The 17,333-nt window shown below is 52.5% G+C and overlaps 3 protein-coding genes across 5 annotated transcripts in view; all 3 read left to right on the top strand.

Annotated features, from left to right (window-relative positions):
- Positions 1-17,288, top strand: part of LOC137852046 (GTPase IMAP family member 8-like) — a 28,656-nt gene extending 11,368 nt beyond the window's left edge. Inside the window, exons 5-8 of the mRNA XM_068673311.1 lie at positions 4,522-4,641; positions 6,500-6,545; positions 7,580-8,225; positions 14,635-17,288. Of these exons, the coding sequence (XP_068529412.1) occupies positions 4,522-4,641; positions 6,500-6,545; positions 7,580-8,225; positions 14,635-15,457 (1,635 nt within the window). The 3' untranslated portion in view covers positions 15,458-17,288. The remainder of the gene's footprint in view (positions 1-4,521; positions 4,642-6,499; positions 6,546-7,579; positions 8,226-14,634) is intronic.
- Positions 1-17,333, top strand: part of LOC137851948 (GTPase IMAP family member 2-like) — a 66,796-nt gene that overhangs the window by 11,169 nt on the left and 38,294 nt on the right. The window lies entirely within an intron of this gene.
- The window catches only part of LOC137851953 (GTPase IMAP family member 1-like), a 39,673-nt gene that overhangs the window by 5,106 nt on the left and 17,234 nt on the right, over positions 1-17,333 (top strand). Inside the window, exon 1 of one of the 2 annotated variants that reach the window (XM_068673115.1) lies at positions 13,307-14,004. The exons of the other annotated variant lie outside the window; for it this stretch is intronic. The gene's annotated coding sequence lies outside the window, so the exon portion shown is untranslated. Of the gene's footprint in view, positions 1-13,306; positions 14,005-17,333 lie in introns of those variants that run through there. 2 annotated transcript variants of the gene reach the window in all.

The raw sequence follows: 17,333 nt of genomic DNA, 5'->3' as shown, positions 1-17,333 counted from the left end.
CTGGAGTCCAGAGGAGGCCACGGGGATGCTCGGAGGCTGGAGCAGCTCTGCTGTGAGGAGAGGCCGAGGGGCTTGGGGTTGCTCAGCCTGGAGAGGAGAAGGCCCAGGGGAGACCTCACAGCGGCCTTCAGGGCCTGCAGGGGGTTCAGGAGGGCTCGGGATGCACTCTTGGGCGGCAGGGTGTAGCGATAGGATAGCCCTGAGCGGTGTGCAGGGTCCATAACAGCCCCTGACTGTGATGCAGGTGGCAGCTGCCTCAACTCCTGCCCCTGCTCCATCTCTGGACGCTCCCTGGAGCAATTGCACCAAGAGAAACTGGTTCAAAATTAAACACTGAAACCTAAATTTTGAGGTCCCTTCCAACCCAAACCATTGTAGGATTCACTCTGTGATTCATCTAGCCAGAATTGCCATGCTGCCAGTTGCATTCCGTGTCTCATGTGTGGACACTGGTGTTATATATGGAGTGGTAATTTGTGTCGAGAAAATGGTTGATATTAATAAAGAAGGGGGAGATTTAGGAATGTGGCCATGGGGGTTGGAAAACCCCGTGTCCAGAGAAGGGCGACGAAGCTGGTGAGGGGCCTGGAGAACAAGTCCTACGAGGAGCGGCTGAGGGAGCTGGGCTTGTTCAGCCTGGAGAAGAGGAGGCTCAGGGGCGACCTTATCGCTCTCTACAGATACCTTAAAGGAGGCTGTAGCGAGGTGGGGGTTGGTCTGTTCTCCCATGTGCCTGGTGACAGGACGAGGGGGAATGGGCTTAAGTTGCGCCAGGGGAGTTTTAGGTTAGATGTTAGGAAGAACTTCTTTACTGAGAGGGTTGTGAGGCATTGGGATGGGCTGCCCAGGGAGGTGGTGGAGTCACCATCCCTGGAGGTCTTCAAAAGACGTTTAGATGTAGAGCTTAGTGGTATGGTTTAGTGGGGACTGTTAGTGTTAGGTCAGAGGTTGGACTCAATGATCTTGAGGTCTCTTCCAACCTAGATGATTCTGTGGTTCTGTGATTCTGTGTGATTGAGATAACATTAGACTCTTAATGACAAGGCCATCAGGAATATAAAAGATTTTAGAGGGAACAAAGAAGGGTGGTACAGGAGACTCCATGCAGTCTGGAGTTTCTTGTTCTCCAGCTGGTTCTCTTGTTCTCCAGCTGTTGAGGCGTGGATGTTTCTGGGTGTTTGCTGTTGTTGTTACATTCAAAGTTGTCTGACCAATGAAAAGTTGTTTGGAAAAGAACTGCTGTGGAGAGAAGGGTATAAGAGGGGAGCCTGCCCTCAAGATAAAAAAACAAGAAGGCAACATGAAGTTACATCAATAAAGAAGCAGGAAAAAGAAGTGAAGAGGAACAGGCTGGCAGAATGGAGACCAGGACGGGAGCAGGCACATTGATTGCCTCACAAAGACAGGTTCGGCCAGACTCAGCAAACCGCTCAGAGAAGCTCATACAGAAAGTCGCTGGAAACAGGCAGCACTGGAGCTGGAGAGAAGCTCGAGCTGAGAGAAGCGGACCTGTGCACACAACTGCCTCTTGCTGGTCAGCAGTTGTGCATTATGGAGAATCATACGTCCTTAGGAGCAAAGACTGTCCTGGTAACCTTACAGCTTATTCTCCTTATTAACAATCGGACAGTTTATGATCCTGAAATATGAGACCAAACCGAGGTGAAGGTGTGGGACACTGCAACTAAAAATTACAAGGTTGCGGTGGGATTGCTCGGCACCTGGCGAGGAATCTCTGAGGCCTTAAAGAGCCATGTGGAGCCACAGTCAGAAACGTGTGGCTTGCCAGATACTGAGGGAGCTGCGGGCTCCTTTACCGATCCGACTGCTACGCCATTACCATGGGCCCCTCTGCTGCTACAGCCATTGAAGGCTTTTGCTGTTACACCCCCTGTTGACCAGGATGTGCCTTTTGGCTCGGGCCTCTTGGCCTTCACAAGGAGATGGATATGCTTTTCTTTGATCTGGGAAGAGCGGGATACATAAGGCCTGAAGAATGGAAAATTGAGACTGTTAAGTTATGGAACTTAAAGGATTGTTGTTACCTTTCCTGATTGTACATATGTATAGGCATACTTGTGTTTAGTGTGTAAAGCAATGTGCTATATATTTAGAAAGTTTGATGTTTGTGTGTGCATATTGGTGGAGCGTAGACTCCCTGCACACCCAGCGCTGTTTACTTGCCTTTTATACCTTTTATACCTTTTATACCTTTTATAGCTTTTAGAAATATTTGTTTTATAAATATTACAAAATTCAGATTGAATTGAGACCTCATTTATAACATTGGTGTTCTGTTTTGGGTCAGGATGGCGGTACATACACGAACACAGAGCCCTCTACCTCCTCCACCAGGTTTTCTGGTTACTTCTTTGCTGGTAGGGCTTACACGGATTGTGGTGATCTCCCCACCTGGGGATGTTTTTGCCGCATCATCCGGTTACGATGGAGGTGGTGGAAATGTTCCGGTCATCCTCCCCCTCCGTCAGCTGCAGGAATTGGGCCAGAGATTTCCTGCTTACACCTCTAGCCCCGTCTGCCTGCAGTCCCTGCTGTGTGGCTGCTCGTTGTTCCTGCTGCAGCGGGACTGCGACTGCGTGGGGGTGGCAGGGGACGGGAGCGTCCCAGCAGTGCAGAGCTCCAGCCCCGGCTCCGGGGCAGAAGGCGTTTAATGGCTGCTCGTTCTTCTTCCCATCTCGCCCCATGCCCACCTTCCAGGGATCCCCAACATCGTGATTGCCACAGCTCTGCCTCCGAGGAGCAGCCACTAGATGGACCTCGGGATTCACCATGTGCTCTCGTGGGCAACGGGAGCGTTTTCCAGCGCCCTTGGTGCTGGAGGCGCAGCCACCCCATACCTTTAAAAACTGAGCCATTACATTTCGGTTTGTGGACACTGTTATATATGGAGTGGTAATTTGTGTCAAGAAAATGGTTGATATTAATACAGAAGGGGGAGATTTGGGAATGTGGCCATGGGGGTTGGAAAACCCTGTGACTGAGATAACATTAGACTCTTAACGACGAGGCCAACAGGAATATAAAAGAGTTTAGAGGGAAGAAAGAAGGGTGGTACAGGAGACTCCATGCAGTCTGGGGTTTCTTGTTCTCCAGCTGGTTCTCTTGTTCTCCAGCTGTTGAGGCATGGAAGTTTCTGGGTGTTTGCTGTTGTTGTTACATTCAAAGTTGTCTGACCAATAAAAAGTTGTTTGGAAAAGAACTGCTGTGGAGAGAAGGGTATAAGAGGGGAGCCTGCCCTCAAGATAAAAACAAGAAGGCAACATGAAGTTACATCAATAAAGAAGCAGGAAAAAGAAGTGAAGAGGAACAGGCTGGCAGAATGGAGACCAGGACGGGAGCAGGCACATTGATTGCCTCACGAAGACAGGTTCGGCCAGACTCAGCAATCCACTCAGAGAAGCTCATACAGAAAGTCGCTGGAAACAGGCAGCACTGGAGCTGGAGAGAAGCTCGAGCTGAGAGAAGCAGACCTGTGCACACAACTGCCTCTTGCTGGTCAGCAGTTGCGTATTATGGGGAATCATACGTCCTTAGGAGCAAAGACTGTCCTGGTAACCTTACAGCTTATACTACTTATTAACAATCACACAGCTTATGAGCCTGAAATATGGGACCAAACTGAGGTGAAGGTGTGGGACACTGCAACTAAAAATTACAAGGTTGCGGTGGGATTGCTCGGCACTTGGCGAGCAGTCTCTGAGGCCTTAAAGAGCCATGTGGAGCCACAGTCAGAAACGTGTGGCTTGCCAGATACTGAGGGAGCTGCGGGCTCGTTTACTGATCCGACTGCTACGCCATTACCATGGGCCCCTCTGCTGCTACAGCCATTGAAGGCATTTGCTGTTGCACCCCCTGTTGACCTGGATGTGCCTTTTGACCCAGGCCTATTGGCCTTGAAAAGGAGACAACTTAAAGGAAGACATTGTTCAAAAGGAATGGAAAATGGAGACTGTTAAGTTATGGAACTTAAAGGATTGCTTACTTGGTTACCTATCCTGATTGTATGTATATATAGGCATACTCAGGTTATTATGTAAAGCAATGTTCTGTATACATGTATTTAGAATGTTTGATGTTCGTGTGTGCGTGTTGGTGTAGCACAGACTCCCCACGCACCCAGCACTGTTTACTTGCCTTTTATAAATATTCTTTTACGTTACTAAATTCAGAGTTGAGACTTCATTTATAACAACACCCAGCCTGGCTCCAGGAAAGCCTCCTGAGCCTGATGAGCCCTGCTCTTGTCTGGGGGAGGAAGACAGCGTGGACGGCTTGTTTGTGAGAAAGGAGTGGTGGCGAGAAGTACTCAAACTAAAACGTCCTTCATGGGGAGGAGCTTTTGTTGCCTTACTTGCTCAGTTCAGTAACTTTCTGTTTCTGTTCTTGGCGACCAATGACTTTGCACATGATCTAGCTCCTAACTGGCTCGTACACGGTCATTTGTTCAACAGAACTGGTTTGCACGTCACCAAAATCCCCTCCTACTCCCGCTCCCGCTAAATGCTGCCGAACTTCACAGGCAGCTGCCACACTTCAGCCACTGCACCTACAGAAGAAGACCTGTCACCGTCAGAAGCTGCAAAGTTTAGACTCGGGGACAAAAGCGCACAGGTGCCTCTGGTGAGTTATCTGAAATGCTGCTACTGTCACTCCAGGGAGAACAAAGAAAAAAAGGTTGTAATGCCTGCTTTCAGGGAGGGGGTTATTACTTCCTTAAGTAAAGTTCAGGCAGTCTTTGTTTCCAGGTGAGAACAGAAAGTATCTGGAGAATGGAAATCCTGATTGCATTTCTGTAAGGGTGATTTAACAAACTCCTTGTCTTCAGGAGTGTCTGTTCTGGTAGCACTCGCTGGGTCCTCACAGGAGCGTTGACTTCACAAGGGTGTCTGCACCATAGGAATATCAAAAGGGTGAAAAAGTTCTCTGACCTGCCTTAAAGCTTCTAGGAAGAAATTGACTCATTTAAGTTACAATCAAGCTTTTAAATATATTTCCCCCTAAGCGTGCCATATGAACCTTTCACATACTTTCTGATTACTGAAGCCATTCTTAATTTTTTCCTTGTTTCGTGGACAGAACAGTCTTCTTGGGGGTGTTGAAATGTAGTACCTGTCCCAGCTTTTTGTTTTAGATGTGGTTTGTTCTACATGCCGGTTCTGTTGTGGGATTTCCCAGCTGACACGGGTTCTAGTTGTTTCATTGCACATCTGTTTCTTACCGTGATGCCGAGCCCCGGAGGCTCAAACGGAGGCTGGTTGGTGCAACCCAGGGCTCGGCAGGGCACGAGCATCTCTCAGCTCAAATGAAGAGCTCAGGTACCCATGGGTCTGGGTGGATCATCTGCTTGGACTGGGGTGCCACGTGTGGTTAGGTGATAAAAGCATCGTTCTCATGCTGGCAAGGAACAGAAAGCAGAGAGCTGAGGACACGGTCAGGGGCAAGATGTGAACTGTATTGCACCTGGCCTGATCACTGTGACCTGAGGAGGTAAGAGGCAAGCACAGCAGCCGCTGCTGGAGCCATGCGAAGTGAGCGGTCTGTGCACCGGGTGGCTCTGAAGGGTCTCGGCATTTGGGGGTACCTTAGGAACTGCTAAGCCTGAGCTAGCTGGCAGGGAGTCAGAGGAAAGACAGCCGAGAAGTGGTGTGGCTTTGCTGTGGATGGGGTAATTCCTCCAGTAATGACTGAATTATTTAGTGACGTGATTTTAGTTTACTTTGAGTAGTGTATAGTCTGTGCTTAGTTTTGGAGCAGTTTATCTTGCTGAAATCACTCGAGGCAGAGTCCAGAGCTGAAACAGGGGCAGGAGACGTGACAGCTGGCACCCATGGCATGATCAGTGGCTGGGACGGACCCTGCACACTGCTCGGGGCTGGGACAGACCCCGCACACTGCTCAGGCTCAGGGCTGGAGGTTCAGGTGCCGGATGAGGGCACTGAACTGACGGCGATTCTGGCGGGAGGCTCCTGCTCTAGTTGGGGGCCGTGCACGTCCTCTGCGAGCTCGGCAGGTTTCCCAAAGCACTGCAAGGGTTGCCAGTGACTGATCTGAGTTCCTCTGCCAGCTCCTCGTTCCCCAAGGCATCGGGATCCCCTCCCAAGCTGAGGAGGCGCAGCCCTTGCCCGGGCTGTCCCCATCTGCCACCACGGTGCAGCGAGGCCCAGCCACGCTCCCCTGCCCCTGCGGCCCCTGCTCCTGGGCTGTGCGGGGCTGGCAGAAACGTGCCCTGCCCCTGGCACGGGGTGCGGGGCTGCCAAACGCTGCTCCCTGCCTCACGGGGTGCGCAGCCATCTTGTGGGTGCGTGTGTTTACCCTCGGCTGTACAACCACTTCCTGCATGCACACACAGCAGGCAGCACACACACACCGGGTGTGTCAGCGACCCTCATCGTGACCATCATCGGCCTTGTTATCCGCCATGGGGGGAGCACGGGAGACTTTGGCAAACCTCGCTCAAAATCCCTTATTCTTCTTTCAGGTTTTCCCTTGGAGTGGGCTCAAAATGGCAGACTCTAAGATGAAAGGTGAGCGCCTTACCCACTGCATGCAGCAGCTTAGAGTCCCATGGTCACAGAGCCACAGAGTGGCTGCCCCCAGCCCCATCCAGCCTGGCCTTGGGCACTGCCAGGGATGGGGCACCCACAGCTCCTGGGGGCAGCCTTCGCCAGGCATCAAATCCCTCACTGCGAAGGATTTTGAATATCTAACCTAAATCTGCCCTCTTCTACCTTAGAACTATCACCCCGTGTCCTATTCCTACACCCCCTGCCCAAGACTCCCTCCCAGCCCTCCTGCAGCCCCTGCAGGCACTGAGGGCCGCTGTGAGGTCTCCCCACAGCCTTCTCCTTTAGCAGCCTCCTCATTCAGTCAGCCGGGCGCAGTGCTGCTGAGGGTGAGGCTGGGTTTGCGTCCTCGTGCAGCCTCACGCACGCTTGTGCACGCGGTGCGTGGGCCCTCTGGGGAGGCCACGGGCTCGAGGATTTCCCGAGGCTGCCTCTCCTCTTCCCACTCCTTAGGCTGTGCTGTGCCAGGCTCAGGGCACATGGGGCAGCAGCCGTTGGTTACAGCCGGAGGCACAGCGCAGGGTGCAAAGTCCTGCCCCAAAACCTCGCTATCTGTGTGCCTGAGCCAGCTCTGGCCCTGCTGGGGCCGTGCAGGGCAGGCTGAGGGCCTGCGGTGATCCACCACAGAATCCAGTGGGTGTTTTTGGCTCAGCATGTGACTTCTTGTAAAGGGAGTGCTTCAGCCCGGCCGTTTGAGCACTCTGTGCATTCCTGGGCTGCTGGAGAGCTGCAGCATGCACTTCTACTTTCTCTTTCTGCCTTTGGAAGAGGTCTGGGTGCTGGCCCTCTGAGGCAGCCTTATCCAGACTCCCCTGGGGTCCCTCGTGTTGCTCCTGATGGTCCCTGGGGACCGCTGCTGGGGCCGCTAACCCTAATTCCTGTGTTTTTGCAGTAAAAACCCTTTCCTTCTCACCCCTGGGAGCGTGGCGTGCAGGGGGTGTCCCAGCACCACAGGGCTGTGGGGTTCAGACACGTGTCTCTGGTTGTTCCCCCAGGACCCAAGCTGAACATCCTGCTCGTGGGCAAAACTGGAAGTGGGAAGAGTGCGACAGGGAACACCATCCTTGGGAAGAAAGCATTTGAATCTATGGTGTCACCAGATTCAGTGACCAAGAGCTACAGTTCAGACACTGCCTCATTCCGTGGAAGAGACATTGCCGTTATTGACACTCCTGGCCTTTTTGACACCCAGAGAGCCAATAAGGAAACAGCTGAACTGATTGGAAATGCTCTTCGTCACTTCTATGGAGGGGTGCATGCTATCATCCTGGTGATGCAACTGGCCCACATCAGTAAAGAAGAGGTGGAAGTGGCTGAGTGGGTGACAAAGATTTTCCATACTGAAGCACAGAAGTACACGATCCTGTTATTCACCCGAGCAGAAGAACTTGGGAGTCCAGATGATATCCGCGATTTCGTGGAAAAAAGCACGTACCTCAGTGGGATTGCAGAAAAATGTGGAAATAGGTACATTGCTTTCAGCAACATAGCAGCAGAGCAGAGAAGGAAACAGCAGGTTGCAGACCTCATTAAAATGATTGATGCGATGGTAGAGAAGAACAAAGATGCTCCGTGTTACACGCGAGAAATGCTGGAGAAAGACACACGGACAGCTTTTGAAAAGTATTGTACCATACTCTAGCCAACAAGGCTTTGGTCAGACGGGCGATGTTTCCTCTCTTGTGCCTTTCCTGCCGTGCTCTGAAGATCACTCTCTCCTTCCTCTCCTGATGTTTCCTCCTGTCCCGTCAGTGACCTACCTTTTCCCCTGGCCCGTGCCATTGCTCTCCTGACAGGCTGCGAGAGTGCAAAGGGTGTCTGGCAACGTGTAATTCTCCTTTGCTGCTCTGTTGTGCTGGGAAGCCGGAGACCTTGGCTGGGTGGCAGAGAGCTGCACTGCCCTGCTGCAGCACCACTGCGCTGACTCTCTCCTCCCTGGCCTGAAGACACGGCAAGCTGAAAGCAACAGGAACATCAGGACTGTGAGATGTGCCCCCTCAGAGCACTGGTCAGCCTCGAGCACTGCTTCCTAGATCAAAGCCTCTTGTTGTCCCCATGGCAGCCAGGGCTCTAGGAACTTCTCCGGGCTTCGGGAGGGTTCGTGGTGCCAGCCTTGGTCCCTCTGCAGTGGGATGCTGCTGGTGTCACTGGCTGTGCTGCCCCTGCCTTCGCTGGGCAATGCGAGTAATTGTATGTGATCGCTGGGGCTACAGAAGCTCATCTAATAAATGCCCATAAATGCCCATAAATGCCCATAAATGCTGAGCCTGGCTGTGTGGAGAGGCGCCCTTCAGTGCACTGTGACCCGCAGTGCTGAAACAGCCGTTTGGGAGGGTGGAGAATGGTCCAGATGCATTCAGGATCAGGCCCAAGCTGCAGCTCCCCCCAGGCTGGTGTTTGGTGGTGGCCATGAGCTGTGCAAGGGCGCGAGGTCTCACTGCTTGCCAGGCGAGAGCAGCAGGCAGGGGAAGCTCTGTGGCCAGTCCTGAGCGTGGGGCTGGGGGAGTGCTCGGGGGAGCTGCCTGACTCACCCCAGGTTCTTCTCCCACCCAGAAAGGCTGCAGAAAGCAGCCTAGGAGGGGGGAGGAATCCCAGAACGCCAGGCTGACCTCTTCCTCAAGCGATCACAGCAAGAGAAACTGCTTCAGATCTAAACACAGACCGTGCATCTCTGCAATTAAATAACTGTGAGGTTGAATTGTTACTGGAGGAAATACCAGAGTTAGTGTAATAGCTGCGTTGTGCTGTATGGGTATCAGTGTATGTAAATGTACCAGTGACCTCCAGTGGCATAAGCAGTATCATTGCTATCCTAAAACCATCCCAGTGTGTCCTGAAGGCATCCAGTGTTGAGTCCTGGCTGTCCCCATCCCTTGCATGACAAGAGGAATCACAGAATCCCAGAACCATCTAGATTGGAAGAGCCTTCCAGGATCACCCAGTCCATCCTCTGAGCTAACACTAACCAGTCCTCCACTAAACCATATCACTGAGCAACTTTAGCCCGTTCCCCTTCGTCCTGTCACCAGGTACATGGGAGAACAGACCAACCCCCACCTCGCTACAGCCTCCTTTAAGGAACCTGTAGAGAGCGATAAGGTCGCCCCCGAGCCTCCTCTTCTCCAGGCTGAGCAACTCCAGCTCCCTCAGCCGCTCCTCAAAGGGAAGGGGCAGAAGAAGTGTGTTGGAGGGATTGGGGGCTGTGTGCCACAAACTGCTGGAGACTCTGAGGGCCCCAACACATTTCCTGGGGGCACAGAATACTTCTGCTGACCTAGAAGGCTTGAAATGCAAGCAGCCCTGTAATAATTCTGCACCGCTTGCCTAGAATGGCAAGAAAATGAGCATTTAACCTTAGGATTACGGCAAAATGCAGGCCCTGTGTGCACCTCCACCCGGGGCGTGTCTGTTGCTGTGTTAAGAGCAGCAGCAGTGGTGTGGGTAGGGGGGGTCGCCACAAGAACAAGCCAAGGCTGGGCCTGCTCCCCTCCTCTGCCACACTTCTCATTTCCAGCCAATTTTTGCATTCAAACACTGGAGCACAGGCAAGGGGGCCCGGGGAAGCACGCTGGGTTAGAAGCAGAGCAGCACTGCGAGGCTCATGCTGAAATGCAGACAGCGAACTGGACAACTAACCCCACAGTCACACCTCCAGAGCTGCACGGGATCGAAACCAAGATCTAGGCTGGTGCATGGGTATTCGTAGGCTGCCGAGTGTCCGTGCCAGGAGGCTGAGTGCTCTCCTGTGCCTGCACCAGTGCTGGGCACAGTGGTGCCAGCAGCCACAGCCTTTGTCTCTGGGAATGCTGCTGCAGCAGCGCAGTGTCGCAGCAGGGGGGTCTGGACAGGTGGGGGCTGCTGTTGGGATCCACGGGGTTCTCCGTGTCCTTTGCCAGGCCCTGCCGGGTGTCCCCATGGGAGGAGCTGGTGCTGCCTGCGCCTTGTATGCCCCCTAATGCCACGAGGTCCATGTTCCAGGCTGCCAGTGCCAACGCCGCCACCACCACCACCGCCAATGCCGCTGCCACCTCGTGGTGGCTGCGAGGGTTCCATGGGGACACTGCCTCTGCTGCAGTGGTGAAACTCTGTGCCGCCAGGAGGGTTTCGAGGTGGCCCAGGGCACGCGTGTGCCTTGGTGCTGCAGGAGCCTCATGGGGAGGGTGCTGTTTTCTCCTGCAGCCACCCAGGGACCTGGTGTAGAGGCCATCCCTTTAAAAGATCGAAACCCAAAACCTTTTTCATGGTGATTTGCAAAGCGAGTAACTGGTAAGTGCTTCACATCTGTGAGTGATAAATTAATTTAGCAGTATGGTTTCACGTTCAGTACATAACCAGTATGTGCTCATTGATTACTTATAAGCTTTTGCTCAGCCAGGTCCAACGCCTCCCGGGCACACCTTGTTCTGACTTCAGGACTTGCAATTCCTCCCTGAGGGGGAGGAAGGGGTTGCTTTCCTATCTGGACCTGGCAGACCTTGTTATTTACCATCCCAGAAATGGTCTATAAACGTATAGATGTATTTATGCATGTATGTGTGAATGTATACGTATATGTCAATATTTTAATTCCAGTTGGTCCTTAAGGACAATTGACAAAGTCTTTTTAGGACTCCTAGATGTGATGCACATTCTGATTACATACTGAAATTTAAACCAAACTGCTCTGTTAATTTATGACTCTCAGACATGAAAAACATGCTGATCATAGAATGATCGAATATCTGAGTTAGAAGGGACCCACAAGGATCATTGAGTCCAACTCCTGGGTCCCCAGAGGACCAGCCCCTGTGTGTGACAGTGGTGTCCAAACAACCCTTGAGCTCCATCAATCTCGGGGCCGTGCCCACGTCCCTGGGCAGCCTGTCCCAGCGCCCGACCACCTCTGGGTGCAGACCCTTTCCCTAACCCCCAGCCTGACCCTCCCTTGTCCCAGCTCCATGCCGTTCCCTCGGGTCCTGTCCCCAGAGAGCAGAGCTCAGCGCCTGCCCCTCTGCTCCCCTCGTGAGGGAGCTGCAGGCCGCCATGAGGCCTCCCCTCGTCTCTTCTCCATGCTGAACAATCCAAGCAACTTCAGCCGCTCCTCATAAGTCTTCTCCTCTAGACCCTTCACCACATTTGTTGCCCTTCTTCGGATGCTCTCTAACAGTTTTTTATCTTTCTTGTACTGTGGTGCTCAGAGCTGCACTCAGTACTCGAGGTGGGGCCACACCAGCGCAGAGCAGAGCAGGACGATCACTTCCTTTGACCTACAGTGCTGTCCTTGATGCATCCCAGGATACGGTTGGCCCTCTTGGCCACCAAGGCACGCTGCTGGCTTGTGCTCAGTTTGCTGTCGATCCAAACCCCCAGAACGCTTTCTTCTGGCTGCTCTCCAGCATCTCGTCCCACGGTCTGTATAACCAGGGTTGCTCTGTTGCCCTTTCCCAGGTGCAGAATCCAACACTTGCTCTTCACACACACACAGAATTTCTAGGTTGGAAGAGTGTTGTCGACAGAAGGAAGACACAGACGCTCAATATGAGTGAACAGTGAACTTCAACTTTAATGGATAGCTCAGTCGCCTTTTATCTAGTTCGAACATAATCAACTCATACATATTGCAGAAACTAAGCTCAGGATTGGCTAACACTTCCCGGGCTTTTCAGTCAGTTCCTCCTCCTTTTAGCTACCGTCCCGCCTTAGGGACTTTCCCTATCGCTCAAGGGCATCGTGTCCTTGAGCCTGATTGGCTCTCAGTCAGCTGCGTGCGTGCCCAGGCTCATATGAGTTAAGTACGGTACTTCACTAGCCCATTGCCTCCTAACTGCTCAACATCCACATGCCCTACTTCACTTAACCATTCCTCCACAGAAGAGACCTCAAGATCATCGAGTCCAACCTCTGACCTAACACTAACAGTCCCCACTAAACCATATCCCTAAGCTCTACATCTAAACGTCTTTTAAAGACTTCCAGGGATGGTGACTCCACCACTTCCCTGGGCAGCCTGTTCCAATGTCTAACAACCCTTTCGGTAAAGAAGTTCTTCCTAACATCCAACCTAAAACTCCCCAGGCGCAACTTAAGCCCATTCCCCCTCGTCCTGTCACCAGGCACGTGGGAGAACAGACCAAAAATGTCAAACTCTTGTTAAACTTCATATTGTTGAATGGCAATGACAATGATCTAGCTGACACCAGCTAGTTCTCAGAGTACTCTGGGACGAATCCCATCAGGCCCCATTGGCTTGTACGCATCCAGGTGGGGCAGCCAGTCTGCACAAGATCGGGGTTAACTGGGAGTTTGTCATGCTGGCTCTCGCCATCCCCCAGCTGTGGGTAGCTGGGGCCTCAGAGCCCATCATTGGTGTTCAAGACAGAGGCAGAGGCGAAAAATGCGTTGAATGTCTCTGCTTTGTCTATGTCCCTCATTGTGAGGTGACCATGCTCATCAGACCAACGTTTGCTCTGCTCCTCCTTTTCCCATTAATCTACTTCAAAAAGCCTTTTTTATTGTCCCCCATGCTGTTGGGCAGCTTCAACTCTAACAGAGCCTGCGCAGAGGGGGGAGCACCTCATCTGGGCTCGGTGTCAGACAGCTGTTGGTGTGCCCCCCTAGCCCCAAGACTAGCTCCAGCTTCCCCTCCAGGCCTCGACACCATGGTGTGGGCAGCTCACGGCCCCAGTGCCCCAGCAGCAGTCCCCGGGGACCATGAGGAGCAGCATGAAGGCAGAAAGAGAAAGCAGAAGTGCATGCCGCAGCTCTCCAGCAGCCCAGGAATGCACAGAGTGCTCAAACGGCCGGGCTGAAGCACTCCCTTTACAAGAAGTCACGTGCTAAGCCAAAAACACCCACTGGATTCTGTGCTGGATCACCGCAGGCCCTCGGCCTGCCCTGCACGGCCCCAGCAGGGCCAGAGCTGGCTCAGGCACACAGATAGCGAGGTTTTGGGGCAGGACTTTGCACCCTGCGCTGTGCCTCCGGCTGTAACCAACGGCTGCTGCCCCATGTGCCCTGAGCCTGGCACAGCACAGCCTAAGGAGTGGGAAGAGGAGAGGCAGCCTTGGGAAATCCCAGCCCCTGACCGCGGTGCAGGCTGCAGCTGCTTCGTCTCCTGCCCCTTCTGTCAGGGCTCTGCCTCCAGTCCCACCAGCAGCAGGAACTGCTTGGAAAATAAACACAGATCATCGCGGCAGTTAAATAACTCTGAGGGCGGACTGTTTCTGGAGGAAGTACAGGAGGTAGCGTTAGAGCTGTCTGAACCTCCAGTGCTGCACAGAATCGAAACCAAGCTGGGGGCTGGTGCGGGAGGAGCCGGTGCTGCCCTTGTGGCATGAGCACAGTTCTCCAGGCTGACACCGGCCGTCACCGCTGTCACTTCCTGGTGGCTGTGAGCATCCCGCGGGGACAAGGCGAACGCCAGCGCAGGACGTGCAGGAAGGTATGGGCGGGAGGCCAGGGGCCGCGAGGCTCCGTGCCGGCGGGGAGGGCTCCGAGGGGGCCTGGGGACCTGGTGCAGGGCAGCGGGGCAGGGAAGTGGCTCTTCCCCCTGTCCCCTTCTGTCTCTTTCCCTTCTTCCCAGTCCTCGCTCCCCATGCTTGGCATGGGCACAGCCCCAGACCAGGGGAGTCCCTGGGCACCGTGCTCAGCCCTGAGGATCCCTGCCACCACCCGAGGGTCCCTGCCAACCTACTGCCTTCCCCCGTGCCTGTAATCCTGTGCCTGTAATTCCTGAGACTGAGACTGAGGAAACAGAGCCGCAGCACCTCACGGCTCCAGTTGTTATTTTGAATTTCTGTTCCTTGCTGCTGTCCGTGCACTGCTGTGGCTTCACACATGGCAGTGTGATACAGGGGACCCTGTCTGTCCCAGTGCCACCGCAGCCTGACCCAGCTGCAGTGTCCCCGAGCCCTTCCCACAGTGGGTGCACACAGAGCCCCACAGCCTCCAGTCGCCAGCAGCGACCAGAACCATCCCCGCTTTTAGTGAAAATCCCTTCTGCTGTCAGTGATGCTCACAGCATCAGGGTGCCTGCTGACGGAGCCCTGGGTGTCTGCTTTTGTCTCCGCAGTGTGACAGTGGCCGTCCGTCGTGTCTACATGCAGCCCGGGGTAGGCGGGGGCTTGGAGATGAGGCTGATCCTGGCCGGGAAGGCTGGTGGGGGGAAAAGCGCCACGGGGAACACCCTCCTCGGGCAGCGTGTCTTCGAGTCCAAGCTGTCCACCCAGCCAGTGACCGTGAGCTGTGCGAGTGCACAGGGGCACTGGGATGGCGAGGACTTCACGGTGGTTGACACGGCCGACATTTTCAACCCCGGAGGTGCCAGCAGTGAGGTGTGCCAAGAAATTATCAACTGCATCAGACTGTCCTCCCCGGGCCCCCATGCGCTGCTGCTGGTGACCCAGCTGGGCCGATTCACCCAGGAGGACGAGGAGGCTGCAGAGAGACTGCAGGACATCTTTGGAGCTGATGTTTTGCAGCACACAATTGTCATATTCACCCGTGCGGAAGAGCTTGTGCGTGGGTCACTGCAAGATTATGTGAAGTATTCCAAAAACAGGGCTCTCCGCAAGCTGATCGAGAGGTGCGGGAACAGGTACTGCGGCTTCAACAACCGGGCAGTTGGAGCCGAACGGGACCACCAGGTCATGGATCTGATGGGGATGGTCCGCTGCATGGTGCGGGTGAATGGGGACAGGTACTACAGCAATGAGATGTACCTGGACCCCATTTTAACAGAAGAGAAGGTGGCGTATCACATGGCGAGGTTCAGAGAAGGCAGGAAAAGTATTGGGTTTCTCACTCTGTCTTACAGGAGACCTATTGTGATTTGCGGGATGATTCTCCTTGCCATTGCAGTGGTTGTCATTATTTTTCTTATTTGGTGGGAGTGATGAATCCCAGCACCACAGAGCCACTGAACGCCTGGGGCTGGAGGCACCTCTGGACACTGCTCCAGCTGCCCAGGACCGTGTCCACTGGGTGTTGGACATCTCCAGGGATGGAGACCCCAGCACTGCTCTGGGCAGCCTGTGCCAGCGCTCAGACACCCGCACAGCAAAAAAATGCTTTCCTGATGTCTCACCAGGCATCCTTGTGCCTCCAGCGGTGTCCATGCCCTTGTGCCCAGGCTCTGGGCAGCCCACCAGGCGTTCACACACACAGACGGGACCCCCGAGCCCCCTTCCCCAGGCTGAGCAGCCCCAGCTCCCAGTCTCTGCCCGTCTTGCAGATGACTCCTTGTCTCGATGCAATGGAACCAACTCTTCCTTGGAAAAGGAGAGGAATTGTCTATTTTTAATGAGCTTCCCTTTAATCAATTGTCATATATGTAGTACAGGACAAAAAATACATTTTTCTTTTAACCTAGGCTCCCTTTGATCAGGGACTGAATGCTCCTTCTGGGAGAAACCAAAGAAAGTTGCCAATAGCAAGTAGCCTGAGGTTGTGCTTAGGTGATGCGAACATTTTGAGAATCAAGGTTGTATTTTTGCAATAGAAATTGTTTTTGCAGTGGAATATCCACTAACCTTGCATATTCAAATGTGATTGTGCAGCCATGACAGTAGCATAGCACTAGTTAAGCAGATAAGGGGAAGGTCCCACTGTCCCAACATAAGAAACATAGCTATTAAAAAGTGGGATGAGTAGTACGAAATAAGTAAAAACAAGAATCACAGGCCCTCTAATCACAAGAGAAGTAAAAAAAAAAAAAAAAAAAAAAAAAAACTAAAAAGGAAAAGGAGAAATCAATGTCTGGTCAAATAAAATTGTACCTATATGTAGTATTCAACCAGTGAGGAAACAGGGAGAAATCAGGTGTTGGGTAATAGGGGATATAGGGTTATTGTAAACATATGCTGTGCACTGCAGCTTGCAGGATGTGAGAAACTAAGTTGTGCTTTTGCAGTAGAGAATTACTTTTCTGTATTCCAAGGTAGTTGTGTAGTCATAATAAGGAGAAAAGCGCAGTAGGTAAGTGGACAGTAGAAGGCTGCACTGTTCCAAAATAAGGTGGAAGCTTGAGACAAACACGATGAGCAGTGTGGGAATAGTAAAACAAAGATCACAGGTTCTTAAAACATAAGAAAAAAAAAAAGGAAAAGGGAGAAATTAAAGGGTTGAAAAAAAGAAGAATTGTACATGTATGGTATAAAGGAGCGTCAAGTATCTTGTGAACTTGTAGTACTCAGCCAATGAGGAAACAGGGGAGGCAATGACATGTCGGGTAATAGGGAATAAAAGGTTATGATGTGTTTACTATAATGTTCTCCTAATTGGTAGGACGCCTGCCACTGCAATCATGAATAAAATAGCTTCACGGAACATCCTGTCTGAAGAAAATTATTTGCGATTTTCCTCACAAGGATGCCCACCATTGCAATTGCGAATAAAATAGCTTCATGGAAGGTCCCATCTAAGAAAATTATTGATATTTTTATCACACCACCAATAGATAAAAGGGGTTAGGGTGCTTCATTGGGGAACACCACCAAGGACCCCCACAGAAAGGAAGGCATGCGCAGGAGGGCCTGAAAAGTAGCCATTAAGAATGATGCCACATGAGCACAAAACTCAGGTAGATTAGAATGAATTTGTATTAGATCGCTAGAATAGTCATGAATTTAATGTCTCCATGTAGCCAGGAAGTCGACATTGGCTGTGCTTGATCTGTGGAAACTGCACCGAGCTCTGAGGCCTGAATAAAAGCAATATCTCTCCTGAGTGCGTGCGAATTGGCTTATTGCACACCAGGTGAAGGATCATAGA

The sequence above is a fragment of the Anas acuta genome, chromosome 2 (assembly GCF_963932015.1).
Source record: "Anas acuta chromosome 2, bAnaAcu1.1, whole genome shotgun sequence".
Classification (NCBI taxonomy): domain Eukaryota; kingdom Metazoa; phylum Chordata; class Aves; order Anseriformes; family Anatidae; genus Anas; species Anas acuta.
The sequence above is the reverse complement of the archived record's forward strand: the minus strand, read 5'-3'. Positions and strand labels throughout refer to the sequence as shown.